The 16,188-nt window shown below is 43.6% G+C and overlaps 1 protein-coding gene across 2 annotated transcripts; it reads left to right on the top strand.

Moving 5' to 3' along the window:
- Positions 1-4,598: 4,598 nt before the first annotated feature.
- LOC118402183 (NAD-dependent protein deacetylase sirtuin-1-like) lies at positions 4,599-16,188 on the top strand. Of its 2 annotated transcripts, none has more exons than XM_035800189.2 (9): positions 4,599-5,264; positions 6,049-6,171; positions 12,275-12,513; positions 12,605-12,757; positions 12,872-13,019; positions 13,112-13,191; positions 13,361-13,544; positions 13,659-14,312; positions 14,489-16,188. In XM_035800189.2, exons 1-9 carry the CDS (start codon positions 4,931-4,933, stop codon positions 14,767-14,769), a joined length of 2,196 nt encoding a protein of 731 aa, XP_035656082.1. In that variant the 5' UTR covers positions 4,599-4,930; the 3' UTR covers positions 14,770-16,188. The 2 variants fall into 2 exon arrangements, with proteins under 2 accessions (XP_035656082.1, XP_035656091.1); XM_035800198.2 differs by having other exon boundaries at positions 4,602-5,264; positions 6,100-6,171; positions 14,489-16,186.

Genomic DNA, 16,188 nt, shown 5'->3' with positions numbered 1-16,188 from the left:
TGAATCCTGGTTTAGGAAGGCCACCAAAAACCCTGGAATTTCCATCCCTAACTATAACATTTTCCAACAAGATAAAACTGCCAAAGGGGGCGGATTTGCGATCTACTGCAGAGATAGCCTATCCAGGTCTGTGCACAAACAATTTGAGCTTCTACTTTTAAAAATCCACCTTTCCAGAAACAAGTCTCTCACCGTTGCTCCTTGCTATAGACCACCTTCTGCCCCCAGCTGTGCCCTGGACACCAGATGTGAATTTATTTCTCCCCATCTATCGTCAGAGCTCATATTGTTAGGTGACCTAAACTGGGACACGCTTAACACCCCGGCCGTCCTACAATCTAAGATAGATGCCCTTAATCTCACACAAATTATCAAGGAACATACCAGGTACAAACCCAAATCTGTAAATACGGGCACCCTCATAGATATCATCCTAACCAACCTGCCCTCTATAATACACCTCTGCTGTCTTCAACCAGGATCTCAGTGATCACTGCCTCATTGCCTGCGTCCGTAATGGGTCTGCGGTCAAACGACCACCCCTCATCACTGTCAAACGCTTCCTAAAACACTTCAGCGAGCAGGCCTTTCTAATCGACCTGGCCCGGGTATCCTGGAAGGATATTGACCTCATTCCGTCAGTTCCTCACCATCGTAAATAAGCATGCTCCATTCAAAAAATGTAAAACCAAGAACAGATATATCCCATGGTTCAATCCAGACCTGTCTGCCATTGACCAGCACAAAAACATCATGTGGCATAGCATTGAATAGCCCCTGTGATATGCAACTTTTCAGGGAAGTTAGGAACCAATATACACAGGCAGTTAGGAAAGAAAAGGCTAGCTTTTTCAAACAGAAATTTGCATCCTGTGCACAAACCCCAAACATTTCTGGGGCACTGTAAAGTCCATTGAGAATAAGAGCACCTCCTCCTAGCTGCCCACTGCACTGAGGCTAGGAAACACCAATAAATACACGACAATTGAGAATTTCAATAAGCATTTTTCTACAGCTGGCACGGCTTTCCACCTGGCTACACCTACCCCGGTAAAGAGCCCTGCACCCCTCAGCAACTTGCCCAAGCCTCCCCCATTTCTCTTTCACCCAAATCCAGATAGCCAATGTTCTGAAAGAGTTGCAAAATCTGGACCCCTACAAAATCAGCTGAGCTAGACAGTCTGGACCCTCTCTTTCTAAAATTATCTGCCGCAATTGTTGCAACCCCTATTAATAGCCTGTTCAACCTCTCTTTCATATTGTCTGAGATCCCCAAAGATTGGAATACTGCCGGGGGGAGACACTCTAGACCCAAACTGTTACAGACCTATATCTATCCTACCCTGACTTTTTTTTAAACCTTTATTTAGCTAGGCAAGTCAGTTAAGAACACATTTTTATTTAAATGACGGCCTAGGAACAGTGGGTTAACTGCCTTGTTCAGGGGTAGAACGACAGATTTGTACCTTGTCAGATCGGGGATTAGATCTTGCAACCTTTCAGTTACAAGACCAACGCTCTAACCACTAGGCTACTGTTATGGGATTTTTTATGAATAATGATTCAATTATGTATACATTTAGACCTATAACTAAACAGAATACTACTATGTTACTGTATGAATGTATGAATCTTATTATAATCACAATACTGAATATAATGTGTGTAGTTTTAGTCAAGAATTAGAACAAGGACTTTCTGTTCCTTGTTAGAAACTGATGGAGCTATCGTCAGACCGGCTGGAATACTGTGTTCCTTACAGGACATTCTGTCCCTACCCAGGGAGGGGAGAGACCTTGGGCTTGAAGTAGATTTTTTAACAGGTGGCAGACAATGTGGGAAGGCTTGTGAACTATATTGCCATTGTATCTGAGAGGAGGAGAGACATTTATGACGAAATGTGAGGTATATAAACCAATGTACATTGTATTGTACCAGCGCTCTCGAGAATAAATGCTATTGGCTAATTTTGGTAGACTGGTCTCTGTCCATTTTATGGAAATAAGGATCTTACAAATTTTTAGAAACAGACAGAGTGATTTAAATTGAATTGGTTAATGAACACATATAGGAATTGTTAAATTCCTTTAACAGCTACGCTGCCGCCCCACGCTCTAACCACTATGCTACACTGCCGCCCCACAAGTTCTTCAAAGCCAAGTAAACAAACAGATCACCGACCATTTCGAATCCCACCGTACCTTCTCTGCTATGAAATCTAGTTTCCGAGCTGGTCATGGGTGCACCTCAGCCACGCTCAAGGGCCTTATACGATATCATAACCGCCATCATTAAAGACAATACTGTGCAGCTGTATTCATCGACCTGGCCAAGGCTTTTGACTCTGTCAATCACCACATTCTTATTGGCAGATTCAACAGCCTTGGTTTCTCAAATGACTGCCTCGGCTGGTTCACCAACTACTTCTCAGTGAGTTTAGTGTGTTACATCGGAGGGCCTGTTGTCCGGACCTCTGGCAGTCTCTATGGGGGTGCCACAGGGTTCAATTCTCGGGCCGACGCTTTTCTCTGTATACATCAATGATGTCGCTCTTGCTGCTGGTGATTTTCTGATCCACCTCTACTCAGATGACACCATTCTGTATAGTTCTGGCCTTTCTTTGGACACTGTGTTAACTAACCTCCAGACGAGCTTCAATGCCATACAACTCTCCTTCCGTGGCCTCCAACTGCTCTTAAATGCATTTAAAACAAAAATGCATGCTCTTCAACCGATCGCTGCCCGCACCTTCCCGCCGGTCTAGCATCACTACTCTGGACGGTTCTGACTTAGAATATGTGGACAACTACAAATACCTAGGTGTCTGGTTAGATTGTCAACTCTCCTTCCAGACTCACATAAGCATCTCCAATCCAAAATTACATCTAGAATCGGCTTCCTATTTCTCAACAAAGCATCCTTCACTCATGCTGCCAAACATACCCTCGTAAAACTGACTATCCTACCGATCCTTGACTTCCGCAATGTCATTTACAAAATAGCCTCCAACACTCTACTCAGCAAATTGGATGCAGTCTATCACAGTGCCATCCATTTGTCACCAAAGCCCCATATACTACCCACCACTGCGACCTATATGCTCTCGTTGGCCTCGCTTCATATTCGTCGCCAAACCCACTGGCTCCAGGTCATCTATAAGTCTTTGCTAGGTAAAGCCCCACCTTATCTCAGCTCACTGGTCAACATAGCAGCATCCAACCGTGGCACGCGCTCCAGCAGTTATATTTAACTTGTCACCCCCAATGCCAATTCCTCCTTTGGCCGCCTTCTCTTCCAGTTTTCTGCTACCAATGACTGGAACGAATTGCAAAAATCGCTGAAGCTGGAGACTCATATCTCCCTCTCTAACTTTAAGCACCAACTGTCAGAGCAGCTCATAGATCACTGCAAATAGCCCATCAAACTACCTCATCCCCATACTGTTTTTTTTCTTCTCCTTTGCACCCCAGTATATTTACATGCACATTCATCTTCTGCACATCTATCACACCAGTGTTTAATTGCTAAATTGTAATTATTTTGCCACTATGGCCTATTTATTGCCTTACCTCCCTTATCTAACCTAATTTGCACACACTGTATATATACTTTTATATTGTGTGAATGGCTGTATGTTTGTTAATTCCATGTGTAACTCTGTGTTGCTGTTTGTGCCGCACTGCTTTGCTTTATCTTGGCCAGGTCGCAGTTATAAATGAGAACTTGTTCTCAACTGGCCTACCTGGTTAAATAAAGGTGAAATAAATACAAATATTTAAAAAATGTTTGCAAACTGATATGTGAAACGTACTAATGCCAAATAACATTCAAAACAGGCAACCCAATTTTGTTAGTTGTTTTATTTTTTTGCTACAAATGTGGCACTGCCCTACCTGCCCGAGTGATATGTCGCCATTGTAGTAGACAATGTTCAACAACAGTATGGGCACCGTTCGCACATCAAGGTCTCCGTAGGACCTTTGGATCTATAGGATCTGAGCCTATGCTCAAAACAATTGAGTGACCCCCAGTCTTAATGTGTTAAATTACTAATGAACTTCAGTATAGTTTAAATGTTACATGGCCCTGTAATAAGTCTACATCAGGCAGTGACAGTTGTATGGTTGCAGGATGCAAATGGTTTTAGTTGTTTGTTTTTAATTTACACTTTCAATGCAATACTTCATAAATGTTTTGTCATACACGTGGTATACGGTCTGAAGTTTAAATCTGAGTTTAAATTATAAACTCAGTGGTTAGAGACCTGAATGCTGATTGGCTGAGAGCCGTGATATCAGACCGTATACAGGGTATGACAAAACACTTGTTATTACAGCTCTAATTACGTTGATAGCAGTTTATAATAGCAATAAGGCAACTCTGGGATTTGTGGTATATGGCCAAAATATCACGGCTAAGGGCTGTGTCCAGGCGCTCCGAGATGCGTCGTGCATAAGAACAGCCCTTAGCCGTGGTATATTGGCCATATACCACACCCTTTCGTGCCTTATTGCTTAAGTATAATCCATTCTGATCAATATTATGCAAGCTTTGAAAATAATTGATTTAGCTAGCCTGGCTCCTCTGAAGGCTTCAGTGGTGTTGCGCGTTCCAGGTCGAATTTATTTTAGGTCGCGCTGTGCAACAGGCAGTCTCAAGAACCAGAACGACAATGTGCCATTGAATATTGCAATATTATCCAGCTAACGCTAGTAGATTAAGTTGATTTGAAATGTGACATTTGCTCAAATAATATCAATCAATGTTTATAGCTAAACATGAATCATGATACGTGTTCTTATGGTTGACGTCATTGACGTGGCGCTCGGGTCGCAACTACTGGAGTGGAGAGCGAGGCACATGCGCCATTTAAATACCCAGCTGTCGACCGAGACATATTTTTTCACCACAGCGGCTTTTTCTGCTGAAGATGGCGGACGGGGAGAATATCCTTGTTGGAGCCACTTCCAGCGCGTCAAGAATGGAAGAACCCGTTTCAAAAAAGTCCAAAATGAGCATGGCCATAGAATGTGGGCTCAAAATTGTTCAGACTGAGCAAGCTACATACGGGCTAGAGGCTTGTGAGAGTTGGGCTGCGGCGGTTTCTGCGCGGCCAGATGAGGAGATTGAGCCGGTGATGGCGTTAGGACAGGCCCCAGCAGCAGCAGCAGCAGCACTGGGCGGAGACAATGGGCTGCTGGTCTTGGAGCCTCAGGAAAGCGTAACAAACTTAAACGCGTCTGGACCCGCTGCGGAGCTTGCAGGTAGGCTAATTTAGCTAGCTGCTATAGCTAGTATGCAAAGTTTTTTTTTTTTTTTGCGGACTCGAGCGTTGCATGTCTGGTTCGATTACTCCACCTTGGATAGCCAATTCAACTGGGCTCGCTAGCGTTGTAGCTAACTTGCTGCACGCTAGTTCAACAGTACGTCTGCCTGAGGGTTGAAACTAGCAAACTTTAGCCGACTCATTTAAAAAAAGGTAGCCGATATCAAACATTAGGTTTTTGGCTAGTAACGTTATACAATTCAGGTTTTTGGGTTGCATGTTTTGTACATTTCAGGGAATGCAAAAACAGTAACATTTAAGTCCTTTGCAGAATAGTTAGTTAGGTAAATTACTGTTCAACACATTGCCTGAGTGATCTGTTATGAAGAGACCGCTAGTCAACATTAAAGATGCAGAAATCCCTCCGCCATTTCTTGGTTGCTAAAATTCTAAAAGTTAGCTTAATTTCAGTTAATGTGACAACATACAAGTAGATAATAATGTACCATTTAAGCCGCTATGAAATCTATTTTTACACAACCAAAAATATTGTATTTTCAGCTGTTTGATGGTGGTGTATAAAACCGAAAGCACAAGACGCGAAACTTAAGAACGGGAAGAACAGAAAAAACACACAGAACAGATATACTGCTTGCTTTCAATGAGTGACCGCTATCTAACACATTTCTATATGAATTTGTTCGGGTACATATTGCAGCTTTAAATGAATTGGCAAAACTGTATCAATTCCCACAATCATGTCCTCTTCATTGCTTGTCCAGAGTGTCGTGGCACTGATGAGGAGTTTCACCAAAATGGCTTTGCCTTCCCAGATGGTGTCAATGAGGATGATGACAGATCCTCACATGCAAGTTCCAGTGACTGGACCCCTCAACCACAGATAGGTACAAGATGTCTGATAATCAATGTTATTTTTACCAGGTGTATTGAAAATTCATTTTTCAAACCATACAAAGGACAACATGCACAACAAAGCACAACCATCAATGACATCACACCTGTCCAGAGACATACCCGTTTTCACTCATATCTCCAGTGCCGGTTAAGAGAATGCCAAGAGTGTGCAAAGCTGTCATCAAGGAAAAGGGTGGCTCCTTTGAACAAACTCAAATATAAAATATATTTTGATTTAACTATTTTTTGGGTTAGAACATGTTTCCCAATATGTTATGTCATAGTTGTCTTCTACATTGTAGAATATTAGTGAAAATAGTGAAAATATAGAAAAACCCTTGAATGAGTAGGTGTCCAAACTTTTGATTGGTACTGTACATTTTTCAAGATAATTGACGAGAAGCGTATCGTCCAGTCCAACGGGTATCTCCCTGCACCCTCATGACAATTCTTGAACTATGCAGACAAACAAATTTACATTGCAACACTTCTGACAACCAACTTTCTATCTCCACTCATAACATTTAGACTTTATAGCATTTCCAGGGGGCATGGATTATTTAGTCATTATTAGGTTTACACTTTAGACATTACTCTGTTCTGTAAATTGTCTCTTGTATTATACATTATGCTTAATCCAGTATAAACTAAAGGTTCATTAAGAATCCATTCATTTGTTATGTTCAAACATTCCATCCATCTTGTGCCAACATCAGTTGTTTTTATGTCTTGGTACCAATAGTTTATAAACTCAGCACAAAAAAAACATCCCTTTTTCAGGACCCTGGTTCTCCAAAGATAATTAGTAAACATCCAAATAACTTCACAGATCTTAATTGTAAAGGGTTTTAACACTGTTTCCCATGCTCGTTCAATGTACAATAAACAATTAATGAACATGCACGTGACTAACCACTTACAGACGGTAGGCAATTAAGGTCGCAGTTATGAAAACTTAGGACACTAAAGAGGCCTTTCTACTGAGTCTAAATTGCAATGTCTGTATTGTGAAATGCCTAAGACAGCGCTACAGGGAGAAAGAACGGACAGCTGATCGTCCTCGCAGTGGAAGACCACGTGTAACCACACAGGATAGCTAAATCGGAACATCACACCTGTGGGACAGGAACAGGATGGCAACAACTGCCCGAGTTACACCAGGAACGCACAATCCCTCCATCAGTGCTCAGACTGTCCGCAATAGGTTGAGAGAGGCTCGACTGAGGGCTTGTAGGCCTGTTGTACGGCAGGTCTTCATCAGATATCACCGGCAACAACTTTGCCTATGGGCACAAACCCACCATCGCTGGACCAGACAGGACTGACAAAAAGTGCTCTTCACTGATGAGTTGCGATTTTGTCTCACCAGGGGTGATGGTTGGATTTGCGTTTTATCGTCTAAGGAATGAGCATGACACCGAGGCCTGTACTCTGGAGTAGGATTGAGGTGGAGGGTCTGTCGTGGTCTGGGGTGGTGTGTCACAGCATCATCAGACTGAGCTTGTTGTCAGTGCAGGCAATTTCCACGCTGTGCCTTACAGGGAAGACATCCTCCTCCCTCATGTGGTACCTTTGCAGCAGGCTCATCCTGACATGACCCAGCATGACAATGCCACCAGCAATAGTGGTCGTTCTGTGCGTGATTTCCTGCAAAACAGGAATGTCAGTGTTCTGCCATGGCCAGCGTAGAGCCCAGATCTCACGTCTGGGACCTGTTGGATCGGAAGGTGAAGGCTAGGGCCATTCCCCCTCCAGAAATGTCTGGTGCCTTGGTGGAAGTGTGGGGTAACCTCTCACAACCATAACTGGCAAATCTGGTTCAGTCCAAGAGGAGGAGATGCACTGCAGTACTTAATGCAGCTGGTGGCCACACCAGATACTGACTTACTTTTGATCTTGTCCCCACCCCTTTGTTCAGGGACACATTATTCCATTTCTGTTACTCACATGTCCGTGGAACTTGTTCCGTTTGAGGCTGTCATTTGGATAGGCTCTCTGCAAGGTTTTGAATATCATACCTAACATATGAAGATCCTTTTCTAACTCAAATAGAATTTCCTTAAGATTGCTCTAATGTCCCAAAAAATTTCAAATCAACATTTTGTGATATTAAACTTAAATTGCATGTATTTGAAAATATCGACATTGGTCAATCGAAAATTGCTTTTTATTTCTGTCATGGAAATAAATATTTCCTATTACCAAGTAATTATTTATTTTTTTTACGCATTTGTTTACATGTGAACCAATTTATTGGTGCATTCTGAATAGCTGTCCTAGGCTTGTGTTTCTTGGGAATAACGTTGTTTTTTGTAGAATCTGTTTTAATTTTCTTCCATATTGTTAGTGGTAACTATGAAGTTGTTAATTTACATTTAAGTCATTTAGCAGACGCTCTTATCCAGAGCGACTTACAAATTGGTGCATTCACCTTATGACGTCCAGTGGAACAGCCACTTTACAATAGTGCATCTCAATCTTTTAGGGGGGGGGGTGAGAAGGATTACTTATCCTATCCTAGGTATTCCTTAAAGAGGTGGGGTTTCAGGTGTCTCCGGAAGGTGGTGATTGACTCCGCTGTCCTGGTGTCGTGAGGGAGTTTGTTCCACCATTGGGGGGCCAAAGCAGCGAACAGTTTTGACTGGGCTGAGCGGGAACTGTACTTCCTCAGTGGTAGGGAGGCGAGCAGGACAGAGGTGGATGAACGCAGTGCCCTTGTTTGGGTGTAGGGCTTGATCAGAGCCTGGAGGTACTGAGGTGCCGTTTCCCTCACAGCTCCGTAGGCAAGCACCATGGTCTTGTAGCGGATGCGAGCTTCAACTGGAAGCCAGTGGAGAGAGCGGAGGAGCGTGGTGACGTGAGAGAACTTGGGAAGGTTGAACACCAGACGGGCTGCGGCGTTCTGGATGAGTTGTAGGGGTTTAATGGCACAGGCAGGGAGCCCAGCCAACAGCGAGTTGCAGTTATCCAGACGGGAGATGACAAGTGCCTGGATTAGGACCTGCGCCGCTTCCTGTGTGAGGCAGGGTCGTACTCTGCGGATGTTGTAGAGCATGAACCTACAGGACCGGGCCACCGCCTTGATGTTAGTTGAGAACGACAGGGTGTTGTCCAGGATCACGCCAAGGTTCTTAGCGCTCTGGGAGGAGGACACAATGGAGTTGTCAACCGTGATGGCGAGATCATGGAACGGGCAGTCCTTCCCCGGGAGGAAGAGGAGCTCCGTCTTGCCGAGGTTCAGCTTGAGGTGGTGATCCGTCATCCACACTGATATGTCTGCCAGACATGCAGAGATGCGATTCGCCACCTGGTCATCAGAAGGGGGAAAGGAGAAGATGAATTGTGTGTCGTCTGCATAGCAATGATAGGAGAGACCATGTGAGGTTATGACAGAGCCAAGTGACTTGGTGTATAGCGAGAATAGGAGAGGGCCTAGAACAGAGCCCTGGGGACACCAGTGGTGAGAGCGTGTGGTGAGGAGACAGATTCTCGCCACGCCACCTGGTAGGAGCGACCTGTCAGGTAGGACGCAATCCAAGCGTGGGCCGCGCCGGAGGTGCCCAACTCGGAGAGGGTGGAGAGGAGGATCTGATGGTTCACAGTATCGAAGGCAGCCGATAGGTCTAGAAGGATGAGAGCAGAGGAGAGAGTTAGCTTTAGCAGTGCGGAGCGCCTCCGTGATGCAGAGAAGAGCAGTCTCAGTTGAATGACTAGTCTTGAAACCTGACTGATTTGGATCAAGAAGGTCATTCTGAGAGAGATAGCGGTAGAGCTGGCCAAGGACGGCACGCTCAAGAGTTTTGGAGAGAAAAGAAAGAAGGGATACTGGTCTGTAGTTGTTGACATCGGAGGGATCGAGTGTAGGTTTTTTCAGAAGGGGTGCAACTCTCGCTCTCTTGAAGACGGAAGGGACGTAGCCAGCGGTCAGGGATGAGTTGATGAGCGGGGTGAGGTAAGGGAGAAGGTCTCCGGAAATGGTCTGGAGAAGAGAGGAGGGGATAGGGTCAAGCGGGCAGGTTGTTGGGCGGCCGGCCGTCACAAGACGCGAGATTTCATCTGGAGAGAGAGGGGAGAAAGAGGTCAGAGCATCTAGTAAAGATGAAGTCAAGCGTATTGCCTGCCTTGTGAGTAGGGGGGGAAGGTGAGAGGGTGAGGTCAAAAGAGGAGAGGAGTGGAAAGAAGGAGGCAGAGAGGAATGAGTCAAAGGTAGACGTGGGGAGGTTAAAGTCGCCCAGAACTGTGAGAGGTGAGCCGTCCTCAGGAAAGGAGCTTATCAAGGCATCAAGCTCATTGATGAAGTCTCCGAGGGAACCTGGAGGGCGATAAATGATAAGGATGTTAAGCTTGAAAGGGCTGGTAACTGTGACAGCATGGAATTCAAAGGAGGCGATAGACAGATGGGTAAGGGGAGAAAGAGAGAATGACCACTTGGGAGAGATGAGGATCCCGGTGCCGCCACCACCCCGCTGACCAGAAGCTCTCGGGGTGTGCGAGAACACGTGGGCGGACGAGGAGAGAGCAGTAGGAGTAGCAGTGTTATCTGTGGTGATCCATGTTTCCGTCAGTGCCAAGAAGTCGAGGGACTGGAGGGAGGCATAGGCTGAGATGAACTCTGCCTTGTTGGCCGCAGATCGGCAGTTCCAGAGGCTACCGGAGACCTGGAACTCCACGTGGGTCGTGCGCGCTGGGACCACCAGATTAGGGTGGCCGCGGCCACGCGGTGTGGAGCGTTTGTATGGTCTGTGCAGAGGGAGAGAACAGGGATAGACAGACACATAGTTGAAAGGCTGCAGAAGAGGCTACGCTAATGCAAGGAGATTGGAATGACAAGTGGACTACACGTCTCGAATGTTCAGAAAGTTAAGCTTACGTAGCAAGAATCTTATTGACTAAAATGATTAAAATGATACAGTACTGCTGAAGTAGGTTAGCTGGCAGTGGCTGCGTTGTTGACACTACACTAATCAAGTCGTTCCGTTGAGTGTAATAGTTTCTACAGTGCAGCTATTCGGGGGCTAGCTGGCTAGCTAGCAGTGTTGATTACGTTACGTTGCGTTAAAAGAACGACAATAGCTGGCTAGCTAACCTAGAAAATCGCTCTAGGCTACACAATTATCTTTGATACAAAGACTGCTATGTAGCTAGCTATGTAGCTAGCTACGATCAAGCAAATCAAACCGTTGTGCTGTAATGAAATGAAAATGTAATACTACCTGTGGAGCGAAGCAGAATGCGACCGGGTTGTTGAGTGCAGAAGTTATATTCGGTAGACGTTGGCGAGCTGTTGGCTGTTAGCTGTTAGCTAGCTAGCAGTGTCTCCTACGTTAAGGACGACAAATAGCTGGCTAGCTAACCTCGGTAAATTAAGATAATCACTCTAAGACTACACACTCTAAACTACACAATTATCTTGGATACGAAGACGGCAAAGACAACTATGTAGCTAGCTAACACTACACTAATCAAGTCGTTCAGTTGAGTGTAATAGTTTCTACAGTGCTGCTATACGGTAGACGGTGGACGTTAGCTATGTGGCTAGCTGCTGGGCAGTAGACTACGTTAGGACGACGAAATACGATAATTACGCAATTATCTTTGATACAAAGACGGCTATGTAGCTAGCTAGCTAATGTTCTCAGTTTATCGTTTGAAAATAGCCAAGTGAAACGATTGAGGGTGAATGCACATCTATAATTACACATTGCTCCTCTTTAGTGCATTTAACGATATGTCTCAAGTAAAAGCCTTCGGTGGCGAGTTGATGCAATTCCAATTAGAGGTTAAAAAGATTAGGGAGCTGTTACTTTCCTTTTTGAGTTTTATTTGCCCGTATAAAGTCTAATGGCCGAGGTATACTTTTTTAAAGAATGTCTTTGGTGGGGTTATTGGTATTACTGAGAATAAATATAAGAACTTTGGGAGCCATGCCATTCTGAAGAGGTTTATTCTACCTTTACGATTTATGGGAAGATTGTTGCATTTAATACATATGCTGTAATACACAATTGCATGCAACCCAGGTAATGTTCAATATACAATAACATGTTTTTAAAGCAATTTGAATGTGCAGTATTTTTTTATTTCTTTTAATAGGTTCCTACAGTTTTATTCAGCAACACATTATGAGAGAGACCAATCCGAGAACAATACTGAAAGACTTGCTTCCTGAGACTGTGCTTCCGCCCGACTTGGATGACATGACACTGTGGCAGATCATCATCAACATCTCGGAGCCTCCTAAAAGAAAGAAGCGCAAAGACATAAACACACTGGAGGATGTGGTTCGGCTACTCCAGGAAAGCAAAAAGATCCTTGTGCTGACCGGCGCTGGGGTATGTATTGCAGGGAACAATTACGTTTTGCTGTGTCTTTGTATAGCTTTCACAGTTGCCTTATGAGGACTGATGGTATATTTTTCCTCAGGTGTCTGTTTCTTGTGGAATACCAGACTTTCGATCCAGAGATGGCATTTATGCAAGGCTGGCAATAGATTTCCCAGATCTTCCAGACCCTCAGGCAATGTTTGATATCGAGTACTTCAGAAGAGACCCAAGGCCATTTTTCAAGTTTGCTAAGGTTTGTGGACTGAAAGCATACCTATATAGTATTTGTTTAAGCGATGATGAATATCTGTAAATGACCACTTGTTGGATATGTGAGACGGTTTTGATTTGCTCTGATCTCTTGCAGGAGATCTATCCAGGACAGTTCCAACCTTCGCCTTGTCACAAATTCATATCTATGCTGGACAAGCAGGGGAAGCTACTACGCAACTACACCCAGAATATTGACACTCTTGAACAAGTGGCTGGGGTTAAGAGGATCATCCAATGTCACGGTACGTACTGTAATACATGTTAACTTTAATCAAGTGTTTGTGGTCCCGGGTCTAATATTCGTTCTTATGACCCACACTCTTCTGTATTTCAGGGTCTTTTGCAACAGCTTCCTGTCTCGTCTGTAAACACAAGGTTGACTGTGAGGCCGTAAGGGAAGACATTTTTTATCAGGTATTGGCAAGAATGGTTCCTATTAATATTCACCAGTGTCAAATCTGTGAATTGATGTGTACTCCTGTACAGACTTGTGGCTTTTTTTTCAGTCATTCACGGCTTATCTTGTACAGTAGTGTCCATTGTCTGATTTTGTTTCCATAATGAATTCAAATCTCTGTTCAAGGTTGTCCCTCACTGTCCACGGTGTACAGATATCCCCCTGGCAATCATGAAGCCAGATATTGTCTTCTTTGGAGAGAATCTTCCAGAAATATTCCACAGAGCAATGAGGCAGGATAAGGATGAAGTGGACCTCCTTATTGTCATTGGGTCCTCACTGAAAGTGCGACCGGTGGCTCTCATTCCAAGTATGTTGAAAATGTTTTTTTTTTTTAGATGCCCAAGATAAGCAATGCTATTACCGGTATTATGCTTTATCTCGAGCCATGCATATATAACAGGTGACCTCTTTTTCCATCCAGCCTCTGTTCCTCATGACGTGCCTCAAGTCTTGATAAATCGGGAGCAGCTGCCTCACCTCAACTTTGATGTGGAGCTACTTGGGGACTGTGATGTCATCGTTAACGAGCTCTGCCATCGGTTGGGCGGAGACTTTGAGCAACTGTGCTACAACTCCTTAAGACTCAATGAGATCACAGAAAACCCCCCGCGGTTAGCGACTTCAGCAGAGCAGCCATCATGCAAGGCCTTGTCTACTCACAGTAAGCCAACAGAAAAAGAACAGAAGCACCGTCACACAGATTCATCAGTCAGTGCTTCAGAGGAGACAAACACTCATATGGTCTCAGATACTCCAGAACGCGACAGAGTACCAACAGAACCTTGTCCGACGGCTCAGAATGTCACCGACACACCTGAAGTCGATGGAGTACCACCGGGGCCCTGTCCAAAAGGGCAGATTGTCCAAGACACTCCCGAAGTAGTAGCACAACCAGAGCCCTGTCCAAAGGCTCCAAGCCCCAATGAGGAGAGAATGGAGTATTCCGTCTCTCCATCAGCAGACACGCGGAGTGAAGAAGGCTCTGGATTAAATGATCAACACATCAACCTTGAGGTTCGCAGACTATGCTGCATGAGTCGAATCTGTCGAAGTCCTATCAGCAAGCGCCTTGAGGGTAAGATTTCAAGTGTTCGTTTACTTCCGATTTTGTGCAAAATGTCTTTTAAAAAAATGTATGCAAAACCTGCTGGTAAAAACTTTTCCATGTCGTTTCATTAATCATGTCCTGTAATTTCCATGTTATGACAACTTGTTGTGAAATTCACCCAAAATGTGATGTCTTTTACCCAGCTTCTCAATACCTTTTCCGAGCACCAAATCACTACATCTTTCATGGGGCAGAAGTGTACTCCAACTCGGAGGATGAGACGTCCAGCTCCTGCGAGAGCGATGACTCAAGCCTGGAGATGGAGGAAGACAGCGACGCAGAGGACGAGCAGAGCACACCAACAGAGGTGGTCGAGGGCTGCCTCATAGACACAGTGACACACAAGAAAGCCTGCGAGGGCACGTTGAGTGTGAAACAGACAGACAATACAGACACAAATGTTCAGAACACCACAGACCTGTAAAAAAGACAGAATTACCCTGTCTTGACAAGGCACTTTTCTTGTTTGTTTTTATTATCTTGTTTAGTGTTTTTTTTTTTTTTTACTAGATTGCGTTGAGACACTCGCGTGCTTGTGCAGAAATTTAATTCTGTCTTTCTGCGTCCGACCACATTACTGAGCTGCAGGGTAGTTGAGTACATGTTTTGTGTACTACCATTAGCAGCTTAACCAAGAAAGGAACCGCAAACTTAGACCAAAGAACGCCCCCAATACTCCAAATGTTTTTCAATTTTTCCATAAAGTCCTAAAAGGTTTTTTTTTTTGACTTACCCACCACTGAAGTGTAAAGATTATATTTAATGGTGGCATTGTTTTCCTTACGATATTTGGCAGCTACTTTTTACTGTCACGGTCAAGCTTTTATTATTTTTGTATTTTGTAAGACATACTCAACGAGTAGGTGATGGTTTTCTAAATCATATTGAAGTTATACATTGTGCAAACATAAAGCCTTATAACCATGTTCAATATGCTTTCTTTTGAGCAAATAGCACTTTTTTCGTCTTCCATTTCGAGCAGTTTGATGCATTTGTACTTATGTCCTTGGTTGCATGAGCTATTTGAGGATGTGACTGGTTGTGGAAGTGCAAATCTATAGCGCTCATATTCACTTGCCTGGAGAAATGTCCAGCCGTAACACAGACATTGTGTTCTGTGATCAGTTTAACATGAGCCAAATTTAGTATTTTAAGAACCTTGTTTGTATGTTTAAATTGTTTTTGTTTTGATATTGATCTTGGTAGTAAAATAGAAAGCTTTTTCAACATTTGTGGTAGGCATTTTTTTTATTTTCTTGACAACATAAATAGCCTTTATTAATCACAAGGTGTAACAACACACTTGTGTAAGAAATGGATAGAGATATGAGAGTTGCATGCTATTTGATGGCCAACTTTAGTTTGAGAATACCACTACAGGTAAGTGCATGCAGTTAAGATCCTGCAGCAGTGACAAGGGGGTGTTTTACACAAATGAAGGGACAACATTTACATGAATGAAATGGAGATTATTAAAATGAAATTTGAGTTTAGAAATAGTATGTCATTCCTTCTGATGTTGGTGTGTCAGCTTTTATGCTCTGCATTTTTTACATCATTAAAAACGTACTAACCACTTTCTTTAAAAACATTACATTTTATTTGCTGGATTTATTTTCGGCTTAATGACACCATGCACCAACAAATAGCCCATAATATAGCAGATGATCTCATTTGAGGTTACCATTTATGTAAATATGGCATTATTTACCGATATTGATAATGTATACTGTATTTATAGTATAGCCCTATACCTATGTTTTTAAAGTTCTTATGCCTGCAAAAGTCACAGAGCTGTGTTTTTGTCTAAAATTGTACTACTAAAGAATGTAATTACAATCCA

The sequence above is a fragment of the Oncorhynchus keta genome, chromosome 2 (assembly GCF_023373465.1).
Source record: "Oncorhynchus keta strain PuntledgeMale-10-30-2019 chromosome 2, Oket_V2, whole genome shotgun sequence".
Lineage (NCBI taxonomy): Eukaryota > Metazoa > Chordata > Actinopteri > Salmoniformes > Salmonidae > Oncorhynchus > Oncorhynchus keta.
Note: the sequence above shows the minus strand (reverse complement) of the source record. Positions and strands in the feature narration are given on the sequence as shown.

Bases quoted from the DNA above. Each gene is read 5' to 3' on its own strand.
- LOC118402183 (XM_035800189.2), top strand. From the start codon at position 4,931: ATGGCGGACGGGGAGAATATCCTTGTTGGAGCCACTTCCAGCGCGTCA. The intron at 13,545-13,658 runs GTATGTTGAAAA...TTTTCCATCCAG, and splicing joins ACCGGTGGCTCTCATTCCAA to CCTCTGTTCCTCATGACGTG. The intron at 14,313-14,488 runs GTAAGATTTCAA...TCTTTTACCCAG, and splicing joins TATCAGCAAGCGCCTTGAGG to CTTCTCAATACCTTTTCCGA.